General features: G+C 38.8%; 1 protein-coding gene across 2 annotated transcripts in view; it reads left to right on the top strand.

Moving 5' to 3' along the window:
* Positions 1-4694: 4694 nt before the first annotated feature.
* The window catches only part of CHEK1 (checkpoint kinase 1), a 30620-nt gene continuing 16925 nt past the window's right edge, over positions 4695-18389 (top strand). Inside the window, exons 1-7 of one of the 2 annotated variants that reach the window (XM_047753507.1) lie at positions 4695-6036; positions 6795-6879; positions 8987-9210; positions 10544-10608; positions 10702-10771; positions 15045-15233; positions 15803-15907. In XM_047753507.1, the coding sequence (XP_047609463.1) occupies positions 6815-6879; positions 8987-9210; positions 10544-10608; positions 10702-10771; positions 15045-15233; positions 15803-15907 (718 nt within the window). In that variant the 5' untranslated portion in view covers positions 4695-6036; positions 6795-6814. The remainder of the gene's footprint in view (positions 6037-6794; positions 6880-8986; positions 9211-10543; positions 10609-10701; positions 10772-15044; positions 15234-15802; positions 15908-18389) is intronic. The other variant, XM_047753508.1, reaches the window with a different exon arrangement.

The following is an 18389-nucleotide window of genomic DNA, read 5'->3' on the forward strand; positions in this document are numbered from 1 at the left end:
CTGTCATGTCTGTTCTCAACATCTCTCATCTGTAGAGGCTATCTAAGGGACAGAGGGACAGAGGTGGCTAGCCAGACCTGATCTTACCAATATTCTTTGGGATGAGCTAGGTTTTTGTTTTTGAGCAGGAATAAATCTACTGAGATTAAATCTTAAATTTTGAAGACTTAAGGCAGTCAGTGAAATTACTGTTCTCAAGGGGGTGGAAGAAACTTCACGTTATATATAGAACTTGATGGTCAATAGGTGTTTTTGAATTAGCTGAAACATAACCATACATATCTATTTGAAATTAGCTTTTCAGTACCTTCACTTATTCATGATATAGTACATGTTTCTTTTCTTACTTCCTTTAGCTTATGCACTAAAACTTTTGCTAGTTATTTAAAGGTGAGCTCCTCTTCCTTAGTCTCAACCTTTTTATTATCATAGATCACTAACAAGCTCCATGATCCAGTTTTCAAGCCCTTGCCAAATAAGCTACACAAAACACAGGAGTGGAGTTCTCTTGTGCAGCAGCAGGTTAAGGATCAAGCATTGCCACTGCAGTGGCTTGGTTGGCTGCTGTGGTACAGGTTCGATCCCTGGCTTAGGAACTTCCATATGCTGCAGGTGTGGCTAAAACAAACAAACAAAAACACAGGAGTCCCATTGCTATTTAATGTCAGGACAAATAGCCTTATGTTCAGTTACAACAGTGTATATTATGTACTTTAAAACATAAGATATGTCAATGATGTATATAAACCCTTAGTTATTTAAAAAAAAAATGCAAGGTAACTCTTTACTGTTACTATTTAAGAAATAGGAGCAATGACATAACTTGCAGAGAAGTCAAAATGGTGCTCCTAAAGGGTATACTCAGGTCTGCTTGTGTACCCAGGAAGCAGCCCTCCAAACCAGGTTATACACCAGGTGCTTCAACTGTGGGTGAGATTTGATTTGATTTACTATGTGTAAATATGTGACTTGATTTATGTATAGAATTCCTCCTTAGGGGAAGAGGTTATTCTAAGGGTTTTATTTGTTTTTGTTTTTCTTACCAATATGAGTAATACCAGTTAAGAGACCATTAGTGATTATTTTCCTCTGTAGGATATGGGATAGCTCTTTAGTTTATCACTGTAGTTACTGCTGTTATGATTTTAATTTTGTTACTTTCTAGAGTACCTAAAGCTGTATTTTTAAGAAAATTCTCATTTCCATTGTTACAGTGCACTTAGTGTGAAAAAAAAATCAAATAATTTTTAAAAAAGCACTGTTTTCAACTCCCCAGAGGTACCCACTTTCAACTCTGTTGATTCTCACATTACTTATCTCCATATCATTAAACACCTTGCTTTATTTTGCTATGTGTTGGTTTTTCAATTTTAGGTATCACCTGTTGACTTCTTGGTGCAGAAATTTAGGATTTAGCTCTTTTTCACCATGGACACACGTATTCTTACCATCTTAAGGCTCTGTTATAGTTATGATTTGGGTTAGCTCAGTAGTTTTTACCCTTAAATCTTTTCACAACTAGGCCACATGGGTATATACTGTTAACTACTTTTTTTTTTTTTTTTCCTTCATAACTCTTTTGGAGGGAGTTTTTTCATTTGTTTATTGTACTTGTCACTAATTTCTCCCCAAACTTTCCTTCATTGGTGCCAGCTTTCTTGTAATATGTTCAGAGTCATTAGGTATTCATTCTTATAGATGTCTCCTGTTTTGTTGTATTCCAGTTTGGATTGGTTTACTGTCTAGGTTTGCTACACACCTCTTGGGTTGGTGTATCATTTCAGTTATATTGTGTGTTAATCCCCTGATTTCTTTCTTTCTTTTCTTTTTTTTTTTTTTTCTGTCTTTTTAGGGCCATACCTGTGGCATATGTAAGTTCCCAGGTTAGGGGTCAGATCGGATCTGTAGCTGCTGGCCTGTACCAGCCATAGCAACATGGGATCCAAGCCGCATCTATGACCCACACCACAGTTCATGGCAGTGTTAGATCCTTAACCCACTGAGCAAGGCCAGAGATCCAAACCTGCGTTCTTATGGATACTAGTCAGGTTCGTTACCAGAGCCACAGCTGGAACACCCCCTGGCTTCTCTCTTGATTTATTACCACTAACTACCTTCCTGAGAAAGTGTGTAGGAGATATTTCTTGAGATCTTGAATGTGTCTTGTGTGTCTTCATAGGTTGACCAGGTAGAGAGTTCCAGGTTGGTTAAAACTGTTACTTAGATTTGTTTTGAAGGCACTGGCCCATTGTTTTCTATTTTCTCAACGCTGAGAAAGGGCACTGCTATTCTGATTCTTAATTTTTTTGTATGTGTCCATTCCCTTACACTCCTTCCCCAGACTTCTTAGTATCTTTTCTTTGTATGTATTTTTTTTGTTGTTGTTGTTTTTTAATGGAGGTTCCCAGGCTAGGGGTTGAATTGGAGCTGTAGCTGTCAGCCTATGCCAGAGCCACAGCAACGCGGGATCCGAGCCACGTCTGCAAACTACACCACAGCTCATGGCAACGCCGGATCCTTAACCCACTGAGCAAGGCCAGGGATCGAACCCGCAACCTCATTGTTCCTAGTCGGATTCGTTAACCACTGAGCCACGATGGGAACTCCTCTTTGTATGTAACCTTGTGAAACTTTACCAAGTGATGTGTCTGGAGTGGGTCAGCCACTGTGTTGGGTGCTTTACACTTGGAAAAGTCATGTTTGGAAAAGTATGGTATCAGTTTGGAAAGTCAAGTTTTTCATTGTGGGAAATTTTCTCCAGTTGTTTTGTTTATTCCAAACAACTCAGAAGCCACAGCAGCTCAGGAGCCGAACTGTGTCTGTGACCTACACCACAGCTGACAGCAATGCTGGATCCTTAACCCACTGTGTGAGGCCAAGGATCAAACCTGCATTCTCATGGATACTAGTCAGGTTCATAACCCACTGAGCCACATTGGAAATTCCCCAACATTCTTATATTTACTCTTCTGTTTTCCATCTTTATACTTCTGTCTGGAAGATTTCCTAAACTTTTTTCCATAACCCATCTATTTTATTTCCCTTTTTTTTTTTCTATCATATTCTTTAATGTTCAAGAGCTTTTTTTGTTTGAATATTCCTTTGTTTGGACATCTTTCAGATTAAAGGCCTTTTCAAATTCTTGCTTGTCTCCTCTTTTTAAAGAGTGGGACCCTAAAAACCTGGTTGGATGGCCTCTGGCGGGGGAATGGGGCTTATTGAATGTGGGTTTCTTTCTCCTATGGTCTGGCTGAGTTGTTACATTATGAAATCCCTGATACTGGTATCTTTAGATCTTTTCTTCTATATAGGTAAGATTCCCTAGAATCTTTTACGTCTTCTGAAGAATACATGCCACGCTGCCAGATTTCTGGGAATGAAGTGAGGAAAGAAAGCTTAGAGGTTCAACCTTTAGTGTGTAAACTTAATATTATTTTTAAGTAAAGTAGCCAAGGCTTGACTGTGCCTCATGCTTCCCAGTTCCGGCAACCTTGTGTTTACCCTATCAAGTTTTGTACCAGCTTTGGGGAGAGGCAGTTTCTTGGGTAGACAGAGGAGGGAGGGGATCAAAGGTCTATTTGTTTCATATACAGTCTTTCTACAACCTACCCTCTTTTAGCCCCACTTTCACCCAGTTGTCCCTAATTCAACTCTAAGCCTTTAAAGAGTTCAAGGATGTAAATGAAGTTGCTTTTCTCATTCCCCATTGCTGGCTTTAGGATTCATCTTTCATCTAAATTATTCACCTTTCATCTAAAAGACTTTGCAAAATATTATTTCATACACTATGAGGATTATTGCCTTTTGAAAATTTACTTTTGGGAGTTCCTGTCGTGGCTCAGCGGTAACTAACCCAACCAGTATCCAGAAGTACTCAGGTTCGATCCCTGGCTTTGCTCAGAGTTAAGGATCTGGCGTTCCCATGAGCTGTGTCGTAGGTCGAAGATGAAGCTTGACTCTGGCGTTGCTGTGGTGTAGGCCGGGCCTATAGCTCCAATTCAACACCTAGCCTGGGAACCTCCACGTGCCTCAGGTGTGGCCCTAAAAATACAAAAGAAAAAAAAATTTACTTTTCCTCCTCTTTTTGGGCCACCCTGCAGCAATATGGAGTTCCCTGGGCCAGGGATCAGATCCAAGCTGTGGTTGCAACCTACAAGGAGCAACAGCAACACTGGATTCTTTAACTCAGTATGTGGGGCCTGGGGGATGGAACCTGTATCCTGGTGCTGCAGACATGCCACCAATCCCATTGTGCCACAGCGGAAACACTAAAAATTTACTATTAAGTAAATTTTTTTTCCATCCCTGTTCTCGCTAAGTGGGTTAAGGACCTGGCATTACAATGACCTGTGGTGTATGTCGCAGACACAGCTTGAATCTGGCATTGCTATGGCTGTGGTATAGACTGGCAGCTGCAGTTGTGATTTGACCCCTAGCCTGGGAACTTCCATATATTGCATGTGCAGCCCTAAAAAGCAAAAAAAAGTAAATTTTAGGACTTCCCTTGTGGTGTAGTGGTTTAAGGATCCGGTGTCACTCGGATAACTGCTGTGGTGTGGGTTTGATCCCTGGCCTGGGAACTTCCACATGTGGGCATGGCCAAGAAAACCAAAACAATAAAATTGTACTATTTAAGTTAATTTATTTTAATATTTACTATTAAAATTATTTTAGTAAGGTTAAAAAAGGGGACAGATGCTATTGTGTGCATCTATTCTATATGCTATGTTTGGTATTCTGCCTGAAAAGTGTATACCTTATTTTCAGGCTAAGATACCTTAATTCTATCAAGATACAAAGAAGCTGTGCAGGTCCTCCTCTTCCTTTCTTCATATTCTTTGTCTGCAGCACACAGTGCCAAAACTGGAAAAAAATGATGTGGAAAACTTACTTTAACAAAAGCCTCAACTGTGATGAGCATTTTGAAGTGTCCTGGTCTTGTTTTTCTGTCTCTGACTTTGCTTCTTTAAATCAAATGTTTGCATTTTTGTATAATATATTTTACACTTACTTTAGTCTATTGCCAGTATCACAATCAATAGCTATTTATGTTTAATGCATGCATGTGGCCCAGTTTTGAGAATTGGAGAACTTAATGGAGATGATCTGGCCTGTGCCTTGAGTTCCTAGTCTAATTTACTGTCAAGGGGGAGTAACTATTTCAGTTTTTCCACATGATTTTGTACTCCAGCCAGTCCTTTTCCCAGAATTGACTTTCCAACCTAAACAGGATACTCTGCTTTTAAACTTTGCATTGTAAAATGCGCAGCCTTTTTGCTTGTACCTGCCAGTTTCTTACACATTAATGAGAGAGCGGGTAGTACTAAGCTATGCAGTTGCACTTCCTTCAAAAAGGTTGGGTTGAGGTATTGTTTTGGAGGCAGCTTAGATAAGATATGGGAAAACTGGTTATCCTGACATTACCTCAAAAATACAAGAGCAGCTTTATTCATCCTGACGCCTTCCCACCCCTTGCAGCCATTCTTTGATGCTTCTCTCTCCCAACACAAAAGTTACTTTCCTTCTTCACAAGATCAGTTCTCAACAGCTGTTACTAGCTTCTCAGCTCCGGTTTTACCTGGCCCACACCTTTAAGTAAGAGGCAACCCTTACTGAGTGTGACCCTCAACACTTTGCCAGGCAACCGTTGGGGTGCCAGGAGGTCGGGGGCGGCGGGCAGCGAGCCCTGCGGTGCTGCAATCCCTTGGAGCGCGAGGCCAGCCGAGGACACACGCCGGGTCCCACTTCGCGTTTGTGCCCAGAGGTCGTTCGCACTGATGAGGTCGGCAGTTCTTAAACCTCTTCAGCCAGGATCTCCTCCGATCTTAAGGTAATATTGGCTGGCGGGCCTGAGAACGCAGCGAAGAGCGGCGCGGACCCGAGGCGCGGCCAATCTGCAGAGCCCGAGAGCCCCAGAACGCGCGCTTCCTGCTTTACGGCAAGGGAGCGCGCATTTGCGACAATGTGACGCTAGCAAGTTTTGGCGGGAAAAGTCCTGCATTTGGATTCCTGTGGTGGCGGGCAAAGGACGGCCTGGTGAGGAGGGGCGGCCGGTAGAGTGGGAAAGGCCCCTGGAGCAGGAGTTCGGGGTCTATAAGACTTAGGAGGGGCACCGCTAGAGAACGTTCTCGGCGCCGAGCCCGGGGGATCAGAGAGACTCCCGCGGAGGGCGGTATCGGAGGGTGGAGGAGTGTGATGCCAGGAGGTCCCTGTTGTACAAGGACTGGAGAGACGACTCCTCTGCTGGCTGGGTGCCCCAGAGTTTTGGGCCCCGGCCGCATGCGAGCCACCCAGCCCTTCCTTCCGCCTCTTGGGGCAGTTTGGCCCCGCCCCGGGCTCCTCCTGGCCTTGGGGACGGGGTGTGGGTAGGAATTGGGAGTGAGCCGATGGGGAGGAGGGGCTGCGGTCGTGGCAGTTATTATTTCCTCCACTAGTCAGCATCCCTGACTCTGACCCAAGTTCTCACCTTTCACCCCCTTTCCTGGTCCCCCACGGTAAAGCACTGGTCCTCCCACTTCCCAATGCGGCTAGCACATCTCTGCCGCCTGGAATGCGGGGTTTCAGCCTTGGGTTTGTGTGGAAATGGGGATTGTGAGTTACCAACGAAATGCCAGAGTTCATAATACTTGCTTGTGCTTTAACGGCTTGGATAAAAATATGGATGAGATGTTAGGGGAAACCAAGAGCTGTGATTTATCTTGAAGAATCATGGCAAGAGGCGGAGCTCAGTGGCTTAAGAGATGATTGAAGTTTATCCTCATACGCCGTCTTTTCTGGGTTCCTGCCTTTTACAGCCGTGGGACTTAGTGGAGACATGGCAGTGCCCTTTGTGGAAGACTGGGACTTGGTGCAAACCCTGGGAGAAGGTGCCTATGGAGAGTGAGTTTGAGTCCTTAAACCCTGCCTTCACACTCGCTTTCACACTCGCTTTAGTTTCCTGTCGGTTGTTGTCTCCTTTGAGTACATGTTAGGTTTTTTGGAATATGTTTATTCTGCTAACACAGTGGCACCTTAGAGAACAGATCTTTGCATTTGAAACCCAAAACTTTGGGGAACTGAAGCTACACAATCTTCTGTAAGGATTAATTATTTTTCTTCCTTATTTTTAAAAAACTTTTTCGCCTAAAGAGCCAAAAGAGATTTCTGAAATCAGTTTCCTGCCACTATTCCTTCCTGGTGTTTAAGCTGGTGGTTAAATGAACAAATGAACAGACTTGAGTCAGACTGCCTGGTTTCCAATCCTCACTTTGTCACACATGCTCATCATTGTTTTGTGTTCTTAGGCAAGCTTTTTTTTTTTTTTTTTTTTTTGTCTTTTTCCAGGGCTGCACCTGCGGTGTATGGAAGTTCCCAGGCTAGGGGTCTAATTGGAGCTGTAGCCGCCTGCCTACACCACAGCCACAGCAACACAGGATCCTTAACCCACTGAGCAAGGCCAGGGATCAAACTCGAAACCTCATGGTTCCTAGTCGGATTTGTTAACCACTGAGCCACAACGGGAACTCCTAGGCAAGCTTCTTAATGTCCTTGTTTGCCTCTGTTTCCTCAGCTGTAAAGTGGCAATAGTAGTACATATCCAGTAGGTACCTACAGCGATTACCGCAGATATATATAGAATGGGATTGATAAATGCTAGATAATTTATTAAAATTAAATGAATAGAGCAAAAATGAAATCTTGCCATTAAGGTCCAACATGAATGGACCTAAAGGGTATTATGCTAAGTTTAAATAAGTCAGACAGAGAAAAACAAATATTGTATGATTTCACTTAATATATGGAACTTAAAAACAAAACAAATGAACAAACATAAAAGAGAAACAGTTTCGGAGAACAAACAGGTAGTTGCCAGAGGGGAAGGGGGGCTGGGAAAGAAATATGTGAGATACAAACTTCCAGTTGCAAAATAAATGTCTCCAGGATGAATTGCACAGTGTGGGCAATATAATCAATAACTATATAATACTTTTGTAAGCCTAATTAGACTTATCATGGAGATCATTTTGAAATGTATAGAAATACTGAATCACTATGTTGTAACAGGAACAAACATAGTGTAGATCAGTTATACTTTAAAAACAAACACATAGAAAAATAGATCAGATTTGTGGTTACCAGAGTGGGGTGGGGGAGGGGAAATTGAAGACAGTCAAAAGGTACAAACTTCTAATTATAAATAGGTACTGGGGATGTAATGTACAACATGATAAATGTAATTGACAGGGTGTATGTTACATATGAAAGTTAAAAGGGTGAGATAGTAAGAGTTCTTAATACAAAGAGTTGTCTATTTCATGTTTGTTTGTTTTTTCTTTTTAAGGCTGTACCTGTGGCATATGGAAGTTCCCAGGCTAGGGGTGGAATCAGAGCTGCAGCTGCTGGCCTATATACCATGGCCACAGCAATACAAGATCTGAGTGGCATTTGTGACCTACTCAACAGCTCGTGGCTTGACCACATCCTTAACCCACTGAGCAAGGCCAAGGATGGAACGCACTTCTCAGGGAAACTGCATCAGGTCCTTAACCTGCTAAGCCATGATGGGAACTCCCTTTTTTCTATTTCTTCCATTTTGTGTCTATATGAGTTGATGGATGTTCACTAAACTTATTGTGATAGTCATTTCATTGCTTTATGTCAATCATATCTCAGTAAAGCTAGAAGGAAAACAAATTAAATGAATAGAGCATGTGCATATGTGATGTGGCCTAGAACTGCTATTTTCTCATTAATCAAGCATTTATTAAATGCCTTTTGGATGTACAACATAGTGACTTCTTTGGAGCACTAGCTGTCATACTTGACATTTCAGAAAGTAGTGGTATCTGTTGAGAACATGGCAGAAACCATTCCCGTGGTTTCTTCCAGGTGGAGGAAAGTAATAAATGTAACATAGTTTTTGGATGGGTTATGTTTAATCTTTTGAAGTTTCAAAAGATAGAATTCAAATGACTAGAATATTATAACTCTTCCTTTTTCTTTTTAGAGTTCAACTTGCTGTGAATAGAAGAACTGAGGAAGCAGTCGCAGTGAAGATTGTAGACATGAAGCGTGCCATAGACTGTCCAGAAAATATTAAAAAAGAGATCTGTATCAATAAAATGTTAAATCATGAGAATGTAGTGAAATTCTATGGGCACAGAAGAGAAGGCAATATCCAGTATTTATTTCTGGAGTACTGTAGTGGGGGAGAACTTTTTGATAGAATAGGTATGGAAAAGATTTAAGATAATTATTCTGCTAACCAGGTTTTTAAATTTGCTTTTTAATCTTGAGTCTGCTCTTTGTTCGTTGTCCATTCAGAATTTGCTTGTGAAATAGTGAAATTGGAGTAAATTTTCTTGTTTTTGCAACACTGAATGCATAGGTAGAGTCATCAGAGAAACTTTTTTCCCATTATATAAGTGATTTTGATTGGGATTTTGTAGAGTTTAAAAATGATAAACTATGATCTCATGGTGAAGTAGCCTAAGTACAATATATTGTATGCCTATGCAGTTTTTTTCTTTGTAGACATTCTGGTCACAAGAAATCATTGCATTCATTTATAATCCAAAATAATAGCATGTTGTTATATAAGTGAAATAATTGAGTTTTCTAGGATTGCTTTATATAAAGTAAATTCTGTATCTGTTACTTAAACACTCTGTGTAGATTCAAAGTCTTTTTTTTTTAATTTTTTCATTGGGATGGAGCTTTTTATTTTATTTATTTATTTATTTTTAATTTTATTTTCCCACTGTACAGCAAGGGGATCAAGTTATCCTTACTTGTATACATTACATTTTTTTTCCCCCACCCTTTGTTCTGTTGCAACATGAGTATCTAGACATAGTTCTCACAAAGTCTTGATATTAACACTAAGAAGTACATAAAATATATTCTGTGGCTCTAAATATATTATTTAGCGCTATTAAGAGTTAAAGAGTGACTGAATCTCCAATGTGTATTTCAGAAAAGAGCTGAGTATGAAAGAAGTCAAAAGTTCATGAGGGAGATCAATATAAAAAGATTATTGATAATAAAGCCTTTTTTAAAAAATAAAACTGTTTCCTAAAGAAACTAAACAGGCATTTGTGGCTTTTTGGTGTGAGAAATTTTATGAATTTTAAATGTGTTAAATATTTAGTGAAATCAGCCTGAATTTGCCTAGGCTTCCACTTTGACAATTACATTTCAAGAGTGGAAAAAATAATGGCATAGCATTTGGAAGAAATAAGGGGAAAATTTGAAGGATAACAAATGAGTCATGGTTAGTATAAGGTAAGTAGGGACTTTCAAGGTATGGCTTGCATTCTTGATTTGGTGATAGTTTCCTATTTCTCTGTAATTTTCCTGTGATGTTAATTTTTGCCACTTTACCGATGGGAAAATGTGAGTTATTAAGTATTATATGTGTCAGTAGACTTCAGAATCTTTTCGTTATTAACGTTAGATTCTCTTTGCTAAAGTACAAACACAGATGTTTAGAATTAGGAGACAATGTGGTTGATGCCTGATTATACTTAGATGGTAAACTGACTTTCATAATTAATTCTTATAGAGCCAGACATAGGCATGCCTGAACAAGATGCTCAGAGGTTCTTCCATCAACTCATGGCAGGGGTGGTAGGTACAAGTTTTCTCTTTTCCTTTCACTTAAAATTCGTCTGTAAAGTACATTACCGAATTCTGGTGTGCTTCCTGCTCCTTCTCTCTTAGGTTTATCTGCATGGTATTGGAATAACTCACAGGGATATTAAGCCAGAAAATCTCCTATTGGATGAAAGGGGTAAGTTTAGCATTTTGTCATTTAATGGCAACCTGAATGGCTACCCAAATCATTTTATTTTATTTTATTTTATTTTAAATAATTTTAATACAACCATACAAAGGCAGGATCAGGGCTTCTCCATTACTGAAATTGCAGGACCAAAAAAAAAAAAAAAATCTGAGAAGTCTAAAGGATTTGGGAGACTCAGTATATTTAGACTCGACAAATCCTTTATGATGTAGTTGCGGATGTGATAGAGAAATCTGATACATGTTGCAGGGAGTTTAGTTATATTTTATGGATGTCATAAAAACTGAAAGGGATGGGTAGTGAAAGTGTTAGCTTTTAGAATCAGGATCAAAAAAGGTGACAGGTGTCAGCTGCATGAGGCAGCGATTTGTTTTGTTTTTGTTTTTTAGGGTCACACCCATGGCATATCGAGGTTCCCTGGCTAGAGGTCAAATCAGAGCTGTAGCTGCTGGCCTACACCACAGCCACAGGAACATCGATCCTTAACCCACTGAGTGAGGCCAGGGATCAAAGCTCTGTCCTCATGGATACTAGTCAGATTCGTTTTCTGCTAAGCCACAATGGGAACTTTTTTTTTTTTTTAATGTATTAGAATAGTGCCTAGCAAATAGTTGGCTTTCAAAAATGTTTATTGAATGAATGAATTTAGCAGACTTGAGATGTGAGTCAGATGTAACCAGTTGTTTTCCGGTACAACCCAGTATTTGGATTGGAAAAAAACAACCAAATAAGTATATTTTAATGGCAAACTTCTGGCAGCAAAGAAGGTTTAAAAAAACTTATTAATCAGCAAACTTCATATTAGTCACCCAGTGTGATTTGGTGATTAGAAGAGTAAGGTTAGGTAAGGTGAGAGTGAGGGAGACAGCATCCAGCACTTCTCTGGTATGGGCCACAGCGGGAATAATGGGTATTGGGGACAGTTCTGCGAAGACATGTAGACTACTGAAGTGTTTTTGTAGGGGAGTGACCAGAATGATGAACGAGCTGGAAGCTAAAATAAGGAATAATTGAGGAACTTAAGGAAAACTCGCTAATTGTTAAATACAGTTCTTCACAATATGTGAATGAAAACTATATGGAAGCAATTTGGAGTAGTGCAATGATGACCCCCATTGATGGATCTGTCCAACAACTGAACAGGTTATTTTATAACATGAGACTCACCCTGGGCTATTCATTATCAGGGATATTATAAAGGGGATTTAAACATTGCTTGGCTAGTTGGACCAAAGTACTTTTAGCATCTTGTCCAACCCTAAGGTTTAGTGTTTTTGGCAGTATTGTGCCCCATTATAATGTATGTGTATGTTCTTAACAACCTTCTTCTGACCTCTTTTTGAACTCTATGATTTACCTTTATATAAGGAGATAAATTAAGCCAGTTTATATAATAAATGGAGTATCTGGAATGTGAAAACTTTATTCCCAAATTAAAAATACTGTTTTTTTTCCTTTTTATAAGGATAAAAGCTAATCATGAAATAAGATCATAAGTTTAAAGAAGAAAGTAAAAAATCAACAGAAACCCATCAATCAGTTACAATCAGTCTTAAGATTTTGGTTAATAGGTTTTAGGTATCATTTTATTAACTCATCTACTAACCTAACTACTTAAGATTCTCCCTTGGTTATTTAGCCTTTTGCAAGTTGTTTCATAAGGTGCTTAGCACAGTTTTAGCTATTCAAAATTTTGGTGTATGGGGAAAAGGAACCATAGAATGGTCTGTCGATGAATCCTGAGAAACGAGAGCACAAGCTGGGAGACTTCCTTCTGGCTCTTCTTCACTTTTTAGTGCTGCACCCTTGGCATATGGAAGTTCCCAGGCTAGGGGTCTAATCATAGCTGCAGCTGACCACAGCCACAGCAATGCAGGATCCGAGCTATGTTTGCAACCCACACCACAGCTCACAGCAACACCAGATCCTTAACCCACCGATTGAAGCCAGGGACTGAACCTGAATCCTCATAATACTAGTTGAATTCATTTGTACTGCACAGCAATGGGAACTCCCCTCCTTCTGTTTCTATTTTTCATTTTAGGTCCAATACTTTTTGAATACTAATAGCTTCGATGGTATTATAATCAATTTTTCCTATTCCTCACCTACAAATTAAGTCCTTTTCTGATTAAATGCAGATTTCAAGCCACATAAAATCTTCTAAAAAGGAAGGACTGCAGTTAGGAAAGGTAATAATATTTAGGGAAGGATTTATAGGAGATTTCAAAGGAAATAAAATGGTCTTAAACTAGGTATTAGGTGAGTGGATTTTCATTATGTTGATATTTCATATCTTGCATATTATATAAATAATCTTCTGTTTCTGCTTAATGATAATCTTATAAAAAGGAAAACAACACCAATATAGTGTAAGTCTTCCTGTGTATTCCTTCACAGATGTGCGTCCCTTTTTTTTCTTAGAAGTAATCACAATCCTTAATTTAAATTTATTATATGCAGTTAGAGCTAAGTATTATGTAGTAGAATTGGTGAAACAGTAGAATCTAAGGAATGCTATGGTCATCCATTAGTATTTTCAGTGATTACTATCAGTTAACTTGGAACTCTAAGTCTCAGTGGTTTGCTAAGACTGTGTCTTATATACCTATTAAAAGGATTATGATAGTTGGTACCTCCCAAGACATCCCAGTAATTATTATCGGCAGCTTACTTCTTATATTGGGTGGCTGTAATTGATTTTTAAAGAATCAGTCCCCTAATTGAGGACATTTAAGTTGTTTCTAGCCTTGAAAAAAATAGAGCAGTGATGCCTATTCTGTAAATTTGTGCACAGGCCAATACAATAATTGAGTTATATTATTATGAATATTTATTATGGCACTTGCCTTTCTTTTCATTTATACCCAATTCCATGTCAGTAGTGTAGATAGACTTTGTTTCTTGTATTTTTTCTTTTGGCTGTGCCCTTGGCTTATGGAAGTTCCCAGGCCAGGGATCAAACCTGTGCCACAGCAGCAACCCAAGCCACTACAATGACACCTGATCCTTAATTTGCTGTGCCACAGTGGAAACTCCTAATTATTTCTTTATTGATGGACGTTTAAGATATTTACAAATAATACTGTTATAGATATCCTTATTTGTGAATTTGTGGATGTATTTTTGTGGATATGGTCCTACAAGTGGAAATTGCTAGTTCAGAGAGTGTGAGTATTTCAAATTTTGGCATCTTTTGCCATATGGCTTTCTAAAAAAGTTGTACCAGTGGACACTTGATAATAGGGGTTCTCCCCAACTCTGAAGACTAGGTTAGATTCCCTTTCTGTAAGATCTTGTAATGTCCTACATTTTCATAACCTTCACAGCAGTTGTTATAGTTAGTCTTTTTCAGTAATTTATCTACCTGCAATGGCTAGTGCAGTGTCGCTCAGTTGTGGTAGATATTTACTAAGTATAGTTATAAGGAAGCTTTGCCTGCAGTTTGCGTGTGTTGAAAATGAGAAGTTAGAATGGAAATGTGTTCTTCTGGGTTTTTTTTGGTCTTTTTGCCATTTCTTGGGCCGCTCTCTTGGCATATGGAGGTTCCCAGGCTAGGGGTTGAATTGGAGCTGTAGCCACCAGCCTACGCCAAAGCCACAGCAACTCGGGATCGCAGCCGCGTCTGCGACCTACACCACAGCTCACGGCAACGCTGGATCCTTAACCCACTGAGCAAGGCCAGGGATTGAACCCACAACCTCATGGTTCCTAGTCAGATTTGTTAACCACTGTGCCACGACAGGAACTTCCTGGTTTGTTTTTTATACAGAGTTCCTCCTCCTTTTCTAAACTTAGTCACTTTGACAAGAAATTCTGGTGATATGTGGATCTTTAGTTTTGGAGTGTCTTTGTACATTTTCTTCTGACCAGCTGGGTTTGTTCGCTGCTGAGAAAGTTGTGCCTAATATATTATTGATGTCTCCCTCTTGCCCTCTGCCACAGCCTGATGAGGGCATGGTCCTGTTTTTAGCCCAGGCCTGGAGTGTTCTTTTCTAGAAGGCCCTTTTGACTCCATTATCTTTCTTTAACCTGGTCCATGCTATTTGTGTGTTCATGAAAGCCATGAAGTCTTTTCCTAGTTTTAGCTATATGACGACGTCTTTTATTTCTTTTTAAAAATTTCTTTTTGGTCATTTTAAGGTAGAGAATCTACAAATCTTAAGTAATACCAGTGGTTTTCCAATAAAACTCAATTTCTTTTAGTATATCTATTTACAAAATATTTTTATCCAGTGCCATCTTTTTTCCTTTGGTTTAGATAACCTCAAAATCTCTGACTTCGGCTTGGCAACCGTTTTTCGGCACAATAATCGTGAGCGTTTATTGAACAAGATGTGTGGTACTTTACCATATGTTGCTCCAGAGCTTCTGAAGAGAAAAGAATTTCATGCAGAACCAGTTGATGTTTGGTCCTGTGGAATAGTACTTACTGCAATGTTGGCTGGAGGTAAGAGCTATTTAATTATGATAAATGATTATTATAAGAGCTATTTAATTATGATAAATAATTATCATATGATAAATTATGATAAATAATTATCATATGATAAATTATGATAATTTCCTATGGAAACCCAGATTTGTTGTACCAAAATAAATGAAATAAATCAAGGGAATAGTATTTATGTATTTTAGTATTTTATAGTATTTTAATATTTAATAGTATTTATAGTATTTATAGTATTTTAATATTAACTTATTTATAACTAAGTTGGAACTTTCAATCCCAGAGGTTTTTAAAGATGAAGTGTGTATATAGCTATTAAATGACATATAACAGTAGTTCTCTCTTTGAAAATTCATGTGAGTAATTTTGGATAGAGTAAGGCAGGACATGGACTATCTATCTTAGAAATGCCTTTGAAATTTCTTTGAGTTGACATTCTTATTTTGGAAACCATATGTAATTAATTTGGAGGAAACTTAATGGATTTGTGTCACTGATTATTTTCCCTTGAAACCTTTATTGTACAATGATGCAAACACTCAGAAAACTGGGACTTGTTTGTTTTTTAGAATTGCCGTGGGACCAGCCTAGTGATAGTTGTCAGGAATATTGTGATTGGAAAGAAAAAAAAACATACCTCAACCCTTGGAAAAAAATCGATTCTGCTCCTCTAGGTAACTGGGTTATCTTAATTTAAAGTATTGATTTCTTAGATAGTGAAGCCTAGTGCTGTTTGAATTTTCTTCTTACTTTTTTTTCTTCTTAACTTTTAAATCATTATGTAAATAACCTGTGATCCTTATAGATAAATTAGGAAAATAATAAATAAAAAATTTTAAAAATCCAATCCTATAATCCCAGCACTCAGAAATAGCTTCTTATAGTAATTTTGATATGTACTTCTACACTTTGTAGTAAAATATATATATGTTTGTTATATATGTATATTATTTATAAGTATGTGTGTTTTTGCAAAAAATGAGATCCCATTATACATGCTGTTTTGTAACCTGTCTTTATTGTGTTAATGCTTTGTGAACATTTTTCCATGACTGTAATTATAGGTCTACATCACTGTTTTTAAAGGCTGTGATGGTATTCTGCTATGTGGACATGCGTTATAATACTTATCCAGTCCACCTTTTTAGAAATTCTGAATTTTTTCTAATTTCTCAGTGTTATAACACTGAAAAAAAAAAAGAGATATGGTGATTGTCCATACAACTTAATCTTTGCACATACTTTTAAATTACTTAATTAAAATAAAATCCCAGAAGTGGAATCACAGAATCAAAGATACATTCAGTGTTTTTGTTATTGTTGTTGTTTTTGTCTTTTTTTTTGTCTTTTTGCCTTTTCTAGGGCCACTCTCCGCGGCACATGGAGGTTCCCAGACTCAGGGTCCAATCGGAGCTGTAGCTGCCAACCTACACCACAGCCACAGCAACACCAGATCCGAGCCACGTCTGTGACCTACAACCACAGCTCATGGCAATGCTGGATCCTTAACCCACTGGGAAAGGCCAGGGATCGAACCCACAACCTCATGTTTCCTAGTCGGATTCATTAACCACTGCACCACCATGGGAACTCCGTGTCTTTTGTCTTTGTTAGGGCTGCACCTGAGGCATATGAAGTTCCCAGTCTAGGGGTCAAATCCGAGCTACAGCTACCAGCCTACACCACAGCTATAGCAGTGCAGGATCTGACCCGCATCTGGGACCTACACCACAGCTCACTGCAATGCCAGATCCTTAGCCCACTGAGCAAGGCCAGAATGGAACCCGCATCCTCATGGATCCTAGTCGGTTCAGTAACCACTGAGCCATGACAGGAACTCCCGATATATGCAAGTTTTTTTTTTTTTTTTGATTTTTTTGGCTTTTGAGGGCCACACCTGCGGCATATGAAGGTTCCCAATCTAGGGGTCCAATTGGAGTTGTAGCCGCTGGCCTACACCACAGCCATAGCAATGTGGGATCCAAGCCACGTCTTCGATCTATACCCCAGGTCAGGGCAACGCTGGATCCTTAACCTACTGAGCAAGGCCAGGGATCGAACCCAAAACCTCATGGTTCCTAGTCAGATTTGTTGCTGCTGCACCACGACGGGAACTCCGCCATATACGCAGTTTTTAATTATTACGGTTTACTTTGCCAAATTATTTTCCAGAAAGTTTGTACCATTTCATCACAGCTTCATTAGTTTACATTTAAACATTTTTTTTCCCCTAACCTGATTGGCCTGCCTCTAAGAAATATATTCACTATTTTTATTTTTATTTTAAATTTAGTACCAGTGAAGTTGTGTATCCACTATGTATTTATTAGCTTTTTGTCTGTTTTTGTGGGTTTGCCTATTTTGCTTGTATTTAGTAAGAAGTTTTCTTATTTCTTTATATCAGGGTTTTTCCTAAAAAAATATCAATATCATGAAATCTTTGCATTTGTTACAAATATTTTGGACAGTTTGTCATATATTTTTATTGTTTATGCTATTTTGATATGCAGAAGTGTTATATTTTTATTTATTTAAATTTAATATCTTGCCCTTTTGTGGTTTCTGACTATATTGTCATGTTTGGAAAGATTTTTTCTTCCCTCATCATTAGAAAAAAATTCCCTATGTTTCCATTTGTGTTTATGGCTTAATTTTCTTCCTTTTCATCCTTTAGATTTAGTTAGTCCTAATTAAATCTAAAGGATTTAGATTGAATTTAGATCTAATAAGTCCTTTAGAAAATCTTTTTGGTGTTGATGGTTGCTTTTTTATTGTCTCTTAAAAGTTTATTTGAGGAGTTCTTGTCATGGTGTAGCAGAAACGAATCCGACTGGGAACCATGAGGTTGCAGGTTCAATCCCTGGCCTCGCTCAGTGGGTTAAGGATCTGGTGTTGCTGTGAGCTGTGGTGTAGGTCGCAGATGCGGCTCAGATCTAGTGTTGCGGTGGTTCTGGCATAGGCTGGCAGCTATAGCTCCGATTGGACCCCTAGCCTGGGAACTTCCATACGCAGCTAGCGCTGTCCTAAAAAAGCAAAAAAAAAAGAAGAAGAAAGAAAGAAAAAAGTTTATTTGAAAGGCAACTCCTCTTATAAAACTGTGTGAATGGGAACTTACTATATGTTCTCCACCACAAGCTATAGGCTTTTCTGATCTGT

This window comes from Phacochoerus africanus, chromosome 11, assembly GCF_016906955.1.
Source record: "Phacochoerus africanus isolate WHEZ1 chromosome 11, ROS_Pafr_v1, whole genome shotgun sequence".
In the NCBI taxonomy this organism is placed as follows: domain Eukaryota; kingdom Metazoa; phylum Chordata; class Mammalia; order Artiodactyla; family Suidae; genus Phacochoerus; species Phacochoerus africanus.